This window comes from Episyrphus balteatus, chromosome 3 (assembly GCF_945859705.1).
Source record: "Episyrphus balteatus chromosome 3, idEpiBalt1.1, whole genome shotgun sequence".
NCBI lineage: Eukaryota > Metazoa > Arthropoda > Insecta > Diptera > Syrphidae > Episyrphus > Episyrphus balteatus.
In genome coordinates this window covers 65,439,116-65,455,806 of record NC_079136.1, presented here as the reverse complement: position 1 = coordinate 65,455,806, position 16,691 = coordinate 65,439,116, and the positions used below count along the sequence as shown (strand labels likewise).

Here is a 16,691-nt window from a genome sequence, read left to right as displayed (position 1 = left end):
CAGTTTAAGTTAAACAGCTATGAATATGGCACATTAAATTTAGCAATTCTAGGTTCCCTAAGTTGTACATACATTTTATAATTAACTCTATTTCAAACAGGTTGCCGCAACTAATATCTCAAACTTGGTCAATTTGAAGAACTTGAACCGATGTTGAATCATGCATTCACCACCTTAACTATCAATTGATAGTTGATAAATACTGAAATTTGATGTTTTAAAATCGAAATGGGGGAAAACTGGTCATTTTTTTAATGGATCTTTTCAGTTACATTTCACGGTTAGCATCATTCTTCGTTTTCAAATTTTTTTCAAAGCAAATAAGAGATCAAATTTTTTTTAACAACTATAAATTCTTTGCTTCCGGCTACAAAGAGGTTAAGTCACAAAATTGCACTTTCGGGTTTTGATGAAAAGAGAATAAGCTCTTTTATTTGGTATCAAAAACATAAATTTAGAGTAACTCTTTCTTATAAAAATAAGGGGATCAATGCTCAAAAATTCATCGATTTTCAACTTCAATCGGATTTTCTGGTAAACTATCATTTATGTAAGTCCTTTTTACCCAGGGGCAAAGAATTGATAGTTGACAATCGTAATAGGGGTGCAACACTTACGCCCCTATAGCACGCAAAGAGCAAATGAAGGGTCCAGGGGAAAAACGGCACATGTCCACTTTTTGTCAAAAATAAACGAATGATGAGGTCTTGTAGTATTTACTGACCACTATCTGATGGCATCCTTACTTTTATAAAACAAATTTAAGCCTTGCTGAAAAAATAAATAAATTGTGTGCTAAGTACTAAGTTGTATGGAGAACAAAATTTAAAAACGCATTTTTCTCGAAATGAGTTGGAATGGACTTGTGCTGTTTTTCCCCTGGAGCCTTCAAATATTCCGGCTTTTTTCTTATGTACATTATGTATGTATATACTATATATGTACATACATAGGTACACTTCCCAGACTTTTCCTGGCAAATGGAAGATGAAATGTTCCTACGGAATATGTTCATACATATATCGCACATGTACTACAAAAGTGTCACAACTCAAAAAACAGATTTTTTTAGTTATTGACAAAAAAAAATTTTTGAAATTTTCCCGGACAAATCTATCTAGTTGCCATTGATAGAATTTGAATAGTTTTTATTCCAGAAGGTAAAATGTCGTTTTAGATGTTTCATTTGAAATAAAAACTACTTTGACAAAAATGACACATTTTTAGTCCAAAGATCACGAAAATTGTCACAACTCTAAAAACGTGAATTTCCAAGGTTTAAGATAGTTAAAATGATGGTGGTTGTCTAAAATTGGTTAAAAGTGTGTTTCCTATTCTAAAAATTAAGTAAATAATAAATATACTCGTTCTATTCTCCTTAAATTGGTTTATCGTCTCTATTGAAAAATGAAGATTTTTGAGTTGTGACACTTTTGTAGTACATGTGCGATATGTAGGTACTTACAAAAAATCTTGAAAAAAAAACCATAGGTGTGTTTTTTTGTTTATCTATATTGATTTTTGAAATCCATGCAAATATTTGGCACCACTGTACATAAACTTTGGCAGCTGTCTGTCAGAAAAGTCGCTTTTGTTTTTTTAGTATTAACTCCGCAGTGGAAGGCCATTACATCCATGATGGATGCAAACAAATTTTTTTCACAAAAAAAAACAAAAACCATAGCATGGCATCCATTTTGGATTCAAAAAATTTCACAAAAAACCAAAAATCAAAACTGACAGTTCTGATTCTGAAAAAAAACAGAATTTCTCTTCTGGTTTTAAAAACAGAATCAGAAGCAGAATCACTCACACATTCATAGATTTAAATGTTAGCAGTACAAAATGTTTGCAGCACAAAAACAAATGAAGTTTGGCGCGATTACACATATATGTGGCACATGTTAAACTTCAGATTCTTCGGAATAAAAAAAACTGTTCAATTGGGATTCTGAATCGAAGAACAATTCCGGATTGCCAATTAAAAACGCCATTAAACGTTTGTTATTGTTTTGTTTCTGGCGGTGTTTTTTTTTTCATAAAGGGAAATTCCAAAAACTATCTTTGTCTTTTCCTTTTCTAATTTGACATATCTCGGCAGGGAAAATGTAAACAAAAAGCATATTGTCACACACACTTACATTACAACAAACACTGTGTGTTCGAAATCATTTAACCACAAAAACTTTTATATTTCGCGATTGTTTTCAAATTTAAAGTTTTTATTTCCGATTAATTAAAAAAAAATAATTAATTTTACATATTTATTTTGGAAAACACGAACTAAATTCACAAAACTCTATCGCAATTCGCGCCTCCTTTTGTTTGTTTATGTCTTCAGTCTTCACCATCCCAGCTATAGCTGTAAATTTTTTTTTCTTTTTTTCTGTTTTCTTTTGACTATTTTCTTATACTGACAATCGTTGGAAGTTCCCCACTGAACTTATTCCAAAGATCCTGTCAAAAGCGATGAACACTTCCACTTTCCAATAATTTTGGAAACATCTTATGTAGAAGTGTTCAATGATCTGAAAGAATAATTAAAATAAAGGTAGGACCGCACTTGATGTTGAAGGAACTACGCTAAGTACACCAAAGTAAAAAATAAGCAAAATATTTTGTATCTTTCATTGGTTATCGGAACTACACTATGTGGAATATAATTATTCCTATCAAAATATCGTATTATGTGATAAATGAATAAAATAAATCAATTATTTGTATTTGACGAATTCGACGGAAGAAATAGCCCAACTTTCTACTTTTTCATCTGTCGTATCCTTTGACATTGGTTGTCAACAATAGATCAGTTCGATTTTCTGTTTCGGAGTGCAGACCGGGGAATTTCAGAGCTAAGAACTGTGTTCTTTTCTTTTCTGATTTTATGAATTGTGAACTTTAGTTGTTTATTTGTGAAGAAAATGTAATAAAAGTAACATTTAATGATATATCTAATAAATTATATCAATTAAATACTAAAATTCTGTTGTAGAGTTCAATTTTATTATGCCAAAGTCATATCTACAAATGATAATCTGTTATTAAAAATTGTTTTTAACTGAAGAGCAAGAACATACATAAAGTCTAGTAGCGTATTTTATTTTATTAAAAAAAAAAGAACAACGATAATAGTTAACAATTTCTTGCATCAGAACTTCCTTAGTGCACATTCATCGAGAAAATATCGAACATACCTTGGAATTTAAAGTGAGCTGTCAAAAAGCAATCCGTCATGCAACGTATTCTTTGGGTCACCCCTTTCTGTCCCATCCTTCAATTTCAACGGATTGATTGACACAACGGGTGGAACGGATTCTATGGGTTAACCATTAACCATTAACCATTCAAAATGAAATAGTTTACGAAAATATCTCATTTGGATTTTAGTGAAAACATGATATAAGGCACTTAAATACAAAATAAAACTTTTGAGTGATCTTTTTTTTACGGAGGTTGACTACCCAGAACCTCAAAAGTTGGCATTTTTAATTTGTGTTCCAAAAATTAAATAAAAATGTATAACTAATGTTACATGTAACAGGGCTGTTTAGGTACTGCCTAAAACAGAAATAATTCTCCTTTTTTCAACTTTTTTAACCCAATTCCTGTTTGATTAGACTGAAACTGTGTAGTTTTTTTTTTACAAAAAAGAGAGCCCCTCTTCTTGCAAATTTCTGCCCAAAAATTTCTTCGGACAAAAGTCTGAAATCTTTCAAAAGCTAGTGCCTTCTTTTTTTCTTTTAATAAATGATAATTTTGTCCTAAAAGAGTTTGCGTACTTTTGCACAATTTTTTCTTTCTCTGAGAGGATTTCATCCCCACTTCTAAAATTTGACAGGTTTCATATTTTTGTCCAAACTTATCTGCAATTTGTTTGTACATAATAATGCTTAAAATGTTAACCATCAGAATTTTTAAGCAAATCGGAGAATTTACTCGCCTAATGAACGCCCCTGATGATACGAACTAATGATATACGAACACCCCTAATGTGAACAGGAACACGCCATGTCAAACATTTCCAGATTCATTGGAAAGTGATAAAAAGTCATTTTAAAATTCATTTTGGCTGGAATATTATTTTTTAAACAAATTAAGATTTCTTAAAAATTATAAACATTTATATATTTATATTTTGCCAGATTCTGGCGGCAGAAATTCGCCTTTTTTTAAGATATAATTTATTAAAATCTGTTCGGTGTAAGTCCCGGAAAAGGGTGTTCGACAACCGTAATAATATATATGATTTTAAAATGACTATTGTAGTATCTCTACAAAAAAATAGGACAAATGCATGACGAAAAATGAACGAATGAAAAGTATCTTAATGAGTTTACTCTTCTTTCTGTGGCGACATATTTTTAAGGAAACCAACCAAGATTTTTCAAAAAAAGATACAAATAATTTTTGGTTGCTTCAAATAATACTTTGACTTTTTAAATATGTATATTTGTTGGAAGTCAACATAATATCTGTCCGTTTGTGCGTCTGTCTGCCTCTATCGCGAGCTGCAGCCTTAAACACTAAATTGATTTACTTCAATCTTGGTAGTTAAGAGTTTTTGGTGATTCTGTAGAGGGGAATTTATTTTCGTGGACCACAATTAACGGTACTTGCGGTTTGACCAAAATGGAAAAAGCCATTTTTCTCAAAAACAGCTCTAACGATTTTGATTTACAAAATAGCGGTGCTTATCATGGGACAGATTTCTTGGCTTCTGACTTCCTCAAAAATGAGTTAAACGATTTCAACGAAATAAAATATTCAAAGATTTTGTTGTAGCTTCAAATAAACAAAATTTGAAAAAAAACGTTTTTAATTTTATAAAAAAAAGTTTCAAATTTTTGAAAAATCAACGAAAACGAATGAATGAATTTCATTGAAACTTTGTTTCTAATGGGGTTTTAGTTTGGTACAAAAATCAATTTATTTTTTTATTAAGATCAAAAAACTGATTTTGACAATTTTTGCCTTCGATTGGGCAAAAAAAATTGATTTAACTTTTTGATCTTGGATCAATTTTTAAGATCTAGATTTTTCGGCAGATCTACCATCTACCCCTCTTTTACTAACTTGAAAACTTTTTGTTGCATAATAATTTATTTCGGTTGCAAGTAAGAATGAAATTAGTTTTGAGTTTAAATGGTAAAGTTTTAAGTGAAATTATTTAGGTATTTTTCCATCTCATTTTTGCAAACATGAATCAATCTGAAAACGTACTCGATTCGTAACGAAAAAAAAACATTTTATAGATCAAAAATTAAAAATTTACCAAACGAAAACTCCATTAGTGTCAATTAATGGCATACTAAAAACCTTTGTTATACCTTATACAAGAAGTTAAATGGCATACTTTTTTTTGAAGTCAATACCATTTTAGGAGATGCTTTTGTAACTTCAAACCAAAATTTATGTTACACATATATTACACATATTCCAAGCTACTTTTAACATAAGAGCAAGTACGTGAAACCTACTCTTGGATTTTATTTCTTTTCTATATACATATTCAAAATTTGCTTAGTTTTCAAGCATTTTATTATTCTAGGAATGAATTTAACCCCAATTAACTTAAAAATAAAATTTAAAGTAGAGGAAACAGGAAACAAATTCGGAGAGAAAAATGTGGTAAGCATTTTTGTATTTAACCTCGAGTTATCTCACCAACATTTTTGAGCTATGAAATATGTATGTTAAAAAAAGGACTTAGCCAAATGTTTCCCAACTTGAAAAATTTTAAGCATTTAGGATATTTATGGTGTTTAGTGTTTGCAAGCACACATTGTCAGAAGGGCATTTGTATTCTGTGACATAATAAAAAAGAAACACTGACCTAGTCCATATCATAACACATGAAACCGGCTAAAATCTAATTGCTTGTTTTTTTCATCGATTGTTTACTTTTGCAGATTATCTCTATTCACTTCTGTTTTAAAAAACCGGTAACCCAGATTCACCAGCTCAGCTGACTTTTGTAGCCGGCGAAATTTCGGCAGCCGGTTAATGGGCTACAATTGTATTTGTTACGTATAAAAGTTCCCATTAAAGTTAACGGATAAACAACAAAAAATAACCTACATCTGCGCACGTTTTCCGCTTGTTGAATGTGCTTTGAACACAAGATTCGTAACTAATACCAAAGACAAAGTGGAATATCGCCATAAGTTGCATAAAACCCGATTAATTCCACTGTAAATAAAAACTTGAAAAATGTTAATGACCAAAGACAATCGACCATTTTCTTCCTAAGACTTTGGGTCAATAAAGTCCGCTAAGTGGAGATTTAAAAAAAATTGTCATGAACAAGAACTACATTATTTGAACTATCTAGAATTTAAACTTACTGCTCTTGTAATCCACTAATACATAATGATGATAGCTCTTTTCATCAACTGGATAAAAATCTAATGCTTCCTTTAAAAGTTGACTAAATAAAGTATCTTCTTGAACAGGAAACTGTGAAGGTATATTTCCATCATCTATAAAAGACAAAAAAAAAAAAAAAAATACAAAATTGAATTTGGAAAAAATCGTCATAAATCAAATCAATTCTTAAACCTTCAAATGGACCATGAACAACAATTTTCTTTGCTGCTGGAACATTAGCTGTTAACAAAATCGATGCATCACATTGTTCTTTACGTAAAATTTGTTTTAAATCCTTAAACATAATACCATGAACGCTATGAACGACCATCCAAAGTACAGATAGTGCTGATCCAACCAACTAAAAGGATAAATAATCAATTTTTTCTTCAATCAGGAAGATATCAAAAAATACCTCTTGCTTATGCTCATTTGATGATCGAACATAAAACATAATATACCCTATAATCGAATTGTACAAAGCAAATGCAGCCTGCTGTGGCAATCGAGGAACAAATCGAATCAAGTGTCGCAAAAGCTTAAACATTTGATCTTGACGTTCACGTGTTAATCTTTCCAACACGTATCTCAAAAATAGGGCAGATTCTTCAACCAAACAAATCCAAATGACTTGATAAGCAACTTCATAAACTGAATTGCCATCTGAACCGATTGCTGCATCGTCTAAACAAGCAACAATCTGCATCACGGAAGAACAAAGAACCGATGGGAATAGCGAATGAGCTGCATGCAAATGTGGAGCTATCCGAGCGCCTTCAAGTTCCTCTTCACCTTCAGCATGATCTTCACCGGGAGTATGGTCCAAACCAGGCTCATGGGAAGCTTGCTGATTGATGGGTATAGTGGTGATTAGAAAACTGTGCCGTTCAGCTCGTTGTTTATCGTGTTGTTGGCGGATGGCATTTCGAATAGCTTCGGTCTGTTGCATCTTTCGACTTTTTGTTGCAGTTACTAATGAGCGCTACAAAAAAGGTTTTAAGGCCTGAAGTTGATAACTAAGTCGTTAACTTACATGTCTATCCTGGTTTAAGGTAACATCCATATCCTTTGTTTGTTGAGTTGGACTCCATGGTGGATCAACCACCGGAAGACTTTCAATTCCAATCTTTGGTGATGGCAGTGTGAATTCAATACCACCAGGTGGCACTTTAAAGGTAACATCGTGAGCTCCATCTTCCATGCGAGGCCAAACTTGAAAGCGACACTTCCAAAGCACATGGAATCTCATAATAGCACCAATCCTGTCATCTGGATCTTTGTTTTTGAGTGATCTCTGCATTATATCGAAGGCGAAGTTTTGAGCTTTAACTGAGCCCATGAGAAATAGTGAAGCAGCTACTGCAGCTGTTTCCTGTTTTAAAAAGAAGAAAAGTTTAAGCTTTCTTTTGGGACAACTCATCACAAAAAAACTAACTTGATTATGTTCGAGAAGTAATTCCCATGCAGCTGGAAGTGCTTCGATAACAAGTTCTTCGGTCAAAATGACTGCACCTTTGAGCAAAGTTGACATAGGAAAATGGAATAATCCTCGAATGTGATTTTTGACGAATTTCAAAATTGGCGGCTTTTCTTTTTCGTCACGTTTCTCTTTTTCAGTGTTTAGAGCTTTTGCAAGTTTTTCTACCATTTCAATGTCGGGATCGTCACTTATTCTTCAAGAGTAAAAAAAAAAGAAAAAGAAATTTGAAGATTTTCATACAGGATCAACAGTAGGGTTAGGGTGGGTCAAAGTGCTCAACTATGGAATTTTCAAATGTAATATATTTTAAAAGTTGTATTGTTTATCAAAATTAAATCCTGCGTTAAGAATTTGTATTTCAGTTAGTATCTTAATTGCTTGCTCAAAGTATAGAAAGAGATCCAAGAAATTTTGATATTTCGAAGTTTTTGAAAGTTGTTTAAATTTAACGCTTAATAAAGAAGGTATGAAATTATGAAAGAAGGAAGACATTTTTTTTAGGTTAATAAAATCGGTTTTTATGTTTAAAAAAAAAGGAAATTCTTCAAAACTAACAGGATCATCTACAACATTTTAGAATATCTTTTTGTAAAACCAAAAACTCTTGTAAATCAAGTTATTTCATGGACTATTTTGGAAAAATTAATTTTAAACTCAATACATATAACAAAAAAGAACAAACAAAATTCAGACCCATATTTTCTTCGAAATTTAACGTTCAGTACTATTTTTTAAGTTTTCAATAATGTTATCAATTTAAAGTCAAAAACTGAAAACCAGGGCACTAGGGTTCGAATCACGATTATTAGAAAATTTTTAATTTGTTTCCTCTCCCACTTTTCAAAATTTACAACTTCGTATATGTACATATATTTTGTTTTTTTTTTTTTCATATCTTAAAAGAATTATGAGAATTGTGAGAGATATTGACATTGAGCCCACAGAGATTTTTCTTTGTGGGACGCGCCTAATCTTTGTTTGCATGCGTGAGTTTCATAAGTATATGTATTTATAATATCTATCGATTCCAATATCAATCTTTTTTCTATCACTTTTCGTTTAGAAAATAGCTTTTTGAACTTTTTCTAAATTCAACTTCGTCTACCCTATTAAAATATTAATTCTACTAGTTTTTGTGGGCTATAGGTCACAAAAACTAGTAGAATTAATTTTACTAAAAAGTTCACGTAAGAAAATATATTTACCCTATTAAAATTTCAATTGTCTAAAAACCTTGAATAAGTTTTTCTCTGAAATAACTCTGAAATAACTTTTTTTACAAACAGAGTCGCGTATTCGAAAAAACTCAAAAAATTAACTTTAAACCGTGGCAATCCTGGCAACCCTATGCCTTGGCAGGATGTCGCTATGAACCCATGAGCAAACTGTTTCTTTAGGCACTACCTTTCTTTAGGAAAATATAACTCATAAACTATAAGAAATAAAGGAAAATTAAGTTTTTTTCAACTTCAACCGATTTGAGCAAGCCAAAGACGAAGGATTCTTAAACCTCAAACCCTAATACAACCTTTGAGTACTATTACATTTAAAAATAAGAGTACTTTTTTTGCCATACAAAAGTGGCATAACCTAATCTACAGCGACTTACCTATCCTTTTTTGAAATGCTTTCCTTCCTTTTCGATGGAGAAGTTTGAGTTGAGCTTTGTTCAGATACCTTTCGAGTCGATCTTTGGCGGGTGGGTGGCTTAGCTGTGGCATAACCTTCTTGTGTTTGATGTTCCATGTCAAATGTGAACCCAAATTCTTCGCCATAAACCTTTATACCAATTCTCTCATAATTTTGGAAATCGTTAAAGAAATCGAAAAGGCTTACCTTCCTAACAGCTTTTATTAGCCTTGAAGATGCTCTCATATGTCTCTTATAACAATATGGATGACAAAATCCCTTGTGAGTGCAATAATAATTGTAACTATTCATAACTTCAATAACAGCCTTCATCCATGGCATATTTTTAGCGGTGTCATCGGCTTCATTTGAATCGGTGGGAGATTCTGGTTGTTGATCATCACTCAAGATTCCAGGCGACTCTTCGCCGCCACTTATAATTCCCGGTTCCGAAGTATCACTTCTATCCGATAGAGAAGATACCTTTCTTCTCGACTGGATGGAATCTATTCTTTTAACTGGAATTAGAAAAAGTTCGATGCAAAGTTAAATGAAGATTAAAGGAACTTACAGTCTGCTTCAAGATCTTTGCCGTCTTTCGTGCCTCGACGAAGTTTGAGAGATCGTCGTTTAAAAGATCCACCAGTTGCAGCTCCAGCAGTTCCTCGTCGTAGGAGGAATGGTCGAACTGCAGCAACAGGACGACGAAGAGCGCCTTAAAAAATCTTCAAGTCATTGAAAGAAATTAAAAACCCTTAAAAGCTTTTACCATCTTCACCCTGAATAGTCAAAGTTGTATTACTGCTATTTTCTGATTCATTATCCGGTTCATGAAGTACAAATGATATTTTCCTTTCGGTTGGAGCACCTATACAAATTTGGGAAGAAAAAAAATTCATTTGTTTTATTCTTTGTTGAATGAGGCCACTCTATTATCTGCCTGTAGCCTACCACCATCGTTACCAGCAATAGATTGAAGACTTTGAGCTGAAGTTTGAGAATGTCCCATTGAACTTAGAGCCATGGACCATCGGCGATTTGCTTCCCTGGTTTATAGAAAATGGTTCATGTCAAAGCCAGGATTCCAATATGGACAAAATAAAAGGAAAACAAACCTGTAGACTTTTTCCCATGGAGCTGGTTTATCCTTATGGAGAAGTTTCGATGCTTTAGGTAATGTTTGATAAGTATCTCGAAGAAATGCGGTAATTTCGTGTAAAAGTACACAAGCAATTAACTTTAATGCATGTGGACAGTCATTTCCGTGAGGATTAACGCTGGCTGTTTTTTCAAAATAATATAATTTCTAATGAACGTTTTAAGACTTAAGTTAATTATTTGACTTACATTCATCTAAGAAATCTTCTTCTTCATCCTGTTGAAGTAGTTCACGTTGTTTCTCGGGATCATTTAAGCATGAATTGGCTGATTCAAAATTCATTCGTTCGGTAAATAAGAGTTCTTCTAATCTAGCTCCTAACATTTCAGCCCACTGAAAATAAAAGAATATTTAAAATTCTTATTTTAGTGTCATTAAAGGTAAACAAAAAAACAAGTTAAGCTATCTTCTTAAAAGTCTTTTAAGATTGTTTATATTTTTAAATATAGGTAAAATCTGTAAGTTTTCAACTTCGGGAATTATGATTTTTTGTGTTACTAAAATTCTTTAATTTGGATAGCTAATTTTTGTAGTTTCAACCGTATTTTAAGCTAATCTCAAGCGTAAATATTTTCGTCAATCTTTTGTTTAAAGTGACCTTTAGTCGTAGAAAAAAAAACTTAAGTGTGCAATCCACGCTTAAATCTATCTTTTGGTAAATTTTTGTATTAAAAAATTGTTCATCCTTTAGAATTGTAGAATTGCAATTCGTAGTTGAAAGTTTGAAATAGCTCTGCTTTGCGTAATAGTTGTTAAATTAGGTTTAATATTTTAAAATAGCTAATGTAAGGCCAAATAGTCAAAATTGTAAGACATTCGACGAATATTAAAAAAAAAGTATTTAATGCACACATTTTGCATTGAGTTTTTTTTTCAATGCAGAAAATTTTTTATTTCCAATAAAATTTTTTTTTTAATGCAAAATATTTTTATTTGCAATAAAAATTTTATTTTCGATACAAATATTTTTCAGTTTTTATGTCATATATATAATTTTTTTGTGTTGGTGTCAAAATTCTGTATAGGTGCCAAAATTCGGATTCCAAAATTCTGTAAATTTAAAATTCTGGATTTCATTGACAAAACAATTATTCTTTTATCATTTACAAAATTTTGGAGTACAGATTTTTGGACTTTTCTTGGCAGAAAATGTTTTGAAGTAATTATACCTCCATAATTAATTTGCATATTGCTCACAGCCAGGGCTACCTTCGTAGATTTTCAAAAAGAGGCCAAAAAAGAGGATTTTGATAAAAAAAGAGGCCCCAATAAAAAAATGTGAAAATAGAATAAGTTAAGTATGACAGTCACACGAATAACCTCATTTGCGCCTTTTCCGAACCGCAACACAAACCTTTTAACAGAATTTTTTAAAATTAAAATTGTATTCATACAATTTTAAAAAGAGAACATTATAAAAACATTGCCTGTGCATAATTTCTTCTAAAAAGAACACAAAATTTATCAAAAATAAGCTTATAAAAATCAAATCAGCGCTTAACAACAGTAACGTAGGTATATTTTTTTTACAATTGAGTCGTTATAATTGAAAGTGGTATAGGTCACATTTTCCTTGATTTTCAAAAATATGTCAATTTTTTTTATTCAAACGTATTTAATTTTAAAAAAGAGGAAAAAGAGGAACCAAAATATCAAAAAGAGGGATTTTTTGACAATTTTTAAAAAGTGGAGGGAAAGTGGATTGGGTGAAAAAAAGAGGAAAAACGCCTCTTTAGAGGCGCAAAGGTAGCCCTGCTCACATCTATTAGATTGAATTTGAATGACATATGCATTTTGGGTTTTTGTCTCCAAGTTGTGGGTGTTAATGAAGTTTAATATAAAAAAATAAGTTAAATTAAATGAAAAAATGAAAAGCACAATTAATTAATTTATTTTATTTTATTTAAAATTATTAAATAACTTTCACAACTTTAATTTAGTTTTAAGGCGACGCGTTTCGGAGTGTCTCACTCCATCATCGGGATCGTGACGTTTCGAGCCCGATGATGGAGTTGTTATACTTAATCTGTTAATTGAATACAAAATGTTCAACAGGCAAAATAAAATTGTATATAGGTTCGAAATAACAGAATTCCAAAAAGCAGAATAATGGATTTGCAAAATTTTGAAAACAGAATTTTAGATTTACAGAATTTTGAAATACAGAATAATAGAAAAGCAGAATATATGTTCATACCTACAGAATTTTTTATTCAGATACAGGATTTTGGTCATACACAATTTCGGAACACAGAATAACGACCCGTTCCCATTCTTTTTAATGCAAATATTTTTCAGTTGTAACAAACATTTTTTTAATAAATGCAAATTTTTTTCATTTGCAATTTTTTTTTCTAAATTTCAAGAATCGAACCTAGGTCTCCCATATGTGTAGTTTTTTGCATTTGTAGGGTTTTAGAAGATTGATTTACTCAGAGCAAAGAATAGTTGTTGATAATCAAAAACAACAATAAAAATGCGACTATCAACAACTAGCGTAAGGGGTACAATGGTTGGCACCCCCGATTTTTGTACCAATTATTGGCACCCTTCCAGGGGCGGATCCAGGATTTTTTTCTGGGGGGGGGGCACAAGGGACGGATTGGCAAAAAAAACAGCAATAACAGTTAGAAATAAAGTGAAGTACCATACGACTGACTAACAAGCAGAAAATTTTAACGACCTACAGTGGTCTAAAACCTGGCCAAAAATATTTAGGCACATTTCCCACATCAAATAGGTACCAAATGACCAAAAAGTTATTCGGAAGGAAAAATTTTCATTTTCTTGTTACAGTAAAAGCCACTTAAGTGCTTACCCTCTTACTCCTGGATTAGCCGGAAGAAAAAAAATATAAAAAACCAGAAAATGCACGTACAATTCTGTGCTATATTAAAGTTAGTAATCTATTCTTTATTTAATTTTTTGACTTAAGTTGTTTCACCAAATAGTTTTTGAGAAATTAAGTTTTAAAGATGAAATTTTGAAAAAAAAAAATGTTTACCAGCCCTATTCTGCTGTTCCCGTGAATCTCAGATCCGATTCACACATTCGGTTCACTTTAACTCTACCTTGCCATTCTGCTATCCATCGGGTAAACTGCATTATCATCCCTCAATTTGACGTCGAGGTGAACGTCAAATTAAAAAAAAAATGGCGACGAAGTAAATTGAAAGGAAAAAAAAATTTTTTGTTTGTGTTTATTTGCATAGAAAAAATAAAAGCAGCCGATTAAATGTTAAGAAATAATTAAAAATTTATGAAAAGTGGCATTTTGCTTAATTTCAACGATGGTGAATTTATTTTTACAAACAAAAGTGACAGATCCGCAACATTTTGTATGCGGATTGCAAATGTATGGAGCAAGTTCATTCACGTGATTAGTGGAATACTGAACAACATTACCGATATTACCGACGTGAGTTTGGATTCCCCCCGATGAATAGCAGAATCGTAATTGGTGAATATTTAGCGATTTTTCCCCCCGATGGATAGCAGAATAGGGCTGTACGTTTTTTAACCCTTTCTGACCCAGCGTTACTCTCATGTAACATATTTTAAAAAATTCGTAAAAAATATTAAATTAAACAATTTTTTAGGTTTCGATGGCTTAATTGAAAGATAATAATGCCTAGTTATTGGATTATTACAAAAAGTTAGTCAAAAAGCATACCTTTATTTTTTTTTTATCGAAAAAGGGACTGAAATTCACATTTTTTATTTTTTTTTGCAAAAAAAATTTTTTTATATATGGTCATAATTTTGAAAAAAAGATTAAAACAATGTTAACGCAGAAAGTGTTTTGTTTTTTTTTTGCTTAGAAGAAGTAGCATACATTATAGTTTCATAAAAAGTTATTTTCTCACTTGTCCGAATTGTTTTGGTGGTCATAGGCAGTGCATGTTACTTACATGAAACATGAGAATAACACATTATTTTTGCTATTTATTAATTTGGAAAAAAACTTTTTGCTATTCATATTTCTTAGTTGTGATATTTGTGACACGATAATACCGAAAAAACATTTTTTAATATTGATTTTCATAGCTTGGGTTCGAAAGGGTTAATTGATTTTGTATAAAATTTTGCAATATTATGGACATAATTATAATATTAGTTAATGATCTAGTAGTTTTTAGTCAAATACTAAAGACTTCAATCTAATAAATATTAAAGTTCCTAAGAATAACAAAAAAACTGAATCATACTTTTTTGCTGGGAAACCCAGTTTTGTTTTTTTTTTTATTTGCATTAACCTTTTGTAACCCAAGGTCGTAAATTTAAAAATTAATAAGTCAATCGAATGGCCTTTATCTTTAATAAAACACGTATTTTTTAAAAATTCAATAAAGTCATTATTTACTTAGTTATTTTGATATTTAGGGAGTAAAAAAAAATTTAAATAATTTATTTTTATATAAAAATGCAAAAATTCAAGCAAAAAACTATCTAATATTAATTTTTAGGCACTTTCCTAAAATCCAAAAATAAAATAAAATAAACTAATGAAAACTTTTTTTTTCTGAATTTCGTAGTTTTTACACAAATTAGCTTATTTTCAAAAAAAGCCCAACTTTCAACATTAACTGTCAATTAAAAACTATTGGTGCTATTTATTAGAAATTTGAAGTAGGTACTATTTCGATAAAGCAATACTTAAAGATTATATTAGAAGCTTCAAAAGAAAAAAAAATAGTTTGTAGAGCTTTTATGCAATCTTTTTCGGTTTGTTGCAGAAATGTCACATGGGGCTACAAGGGGTTAAATTGTTTTATATCTCAAGAATATTGTGTTCAAATTGTAGGTCTCTTGCAGCCAAATTGACCAAGTTCTGAGTATTTTAATACTTCCCTTAGGAACGTTTTAGTCTTTTAGTCCAGAGTTCAAAACTTTAAATCGTTATCCCCACAACTAATGTTATCAACGCCGGTGCTCCTCAAAACTTCTGCACCGATTCTTTTGAAATTTGAAACATTTTTTTTTTACATATTTTTAAAGGTATCCCTGGAGAAATTTTCTCAATAAAATAATATTTATAAAAATCTATAAGTAAGGGTCGCTTTTGAGGAGTTTTTTTCAAGGGGTCTTTATTTTCGGGGTGCAAACTTGGGCAAACTTCTAAAATGCAAGTTTGTTCTACATATCCAGCAGTTCTATAATATATAGTTTATGCAATGTTGTGGCGTGTTCCGCTATTTTGAAAACACTAATGTTAAAAAAAACAACGAGAAAAGTGCAAATTTTTTAACCCCTCCGTATGAAAAAATAGAGTTGCATATACAATTATTTTTTTTTTTAGAATATCATTCAATGTCAATGTCCATATATAAATTTTTCACCAAAATCACTTTGAAAATTTACTTTTTCTTAAATCGAAAAAAAATTCGTGTGTACCCAACAAATAGCCGTTTATTTATTTGTGAGGTGGAGCTTTTCATGGGAAAGGAATGCAACAAACAATAAAATTCGCATTTTCAGCCAGAAATAGACAAGAGTTTCACTCAAGTTCTTTCTGTTATTATTCATATATTTTAAAAACTCTTATAGTTTGATTTCCTTTAAGTATGAACTTTAAGTTCTGGGGGGGGGGGCACGTTCCCCCGTGCCCCCCCCCCCTGGATCCGCCTATGCGTTATAGGGATGAATTGCTTCAGGTTTTGGTCACTACTGGCATTTCTCTCTCGCCAGACAAGAATATTTTTATAGGCTTGCCAGAAATTTTTGGTATGATTGTTAAATGGACAATACTTTATTTCAGATTTTTAGACACAAAATTCAAAGAAATTAATGCATTTCTTATCCACTTCGCAGAGCGCAGAAGAGCACATATATAGCAGATCTACTAGAGAATATCTACACGACTAGTGAAACTAATCAGGGTGGAGATGCTGCGTAATCCTAATCATCTCAAAAATTGCAATATTTTCAGCCTTTGGTTTCCACTGGTAATATCGTAACACCGTCTGTGGGTTTTTCTCTATGAATTAAGTATACCTATATCTATAATTCTTTGATATCGATGCCATTTAATTCTTGCTCTTAAATACCACTTTATCG

At 31.3% G+C, this 16,691-nt stretch overlaps 1 protein-coding gene across 1 annotated transcript in view; it reads right to left on the bottom strand.

Annotated features, from left to right (window-relative positions):
* The window catches only part of LOC129913369 (protein unc-80 homolog), a 48,762-nt gene that overhangs the window by 4,098 nt on the left and 27,973 nt on the right, over positions 1-16,691 (bottom strand). The window contains 12 exon segments of the mRNA XM_055991996.1: positions 6,345-6,479; positions 6,559-6,727; positions 6,782-7,348; positions 7,400-7,738; positions 7,802-8,039; positions 9,456-9,625; positions 9,683-9,981; positions 10,047-10,190; positions 10,245-10,343; positions 10,427-10,521; positions 10,591-10,756; positions 10,823-10,967. Of these exon segments, the coding sequence (XP_055847971.1) occupies positions 6,345-6,479; positions 6,559-6,727; positions 6,782-7,348; positions 7,400-7,738; positions 7,802-8,039; positions 9,456-9,625; positions 9,683-9,981; positions 10,047-10,190; positions 10,245-10,343; positions 10,427-10,521; positions 10,591-10,756; positions 10,823-10,967 (2,566 nt within the window).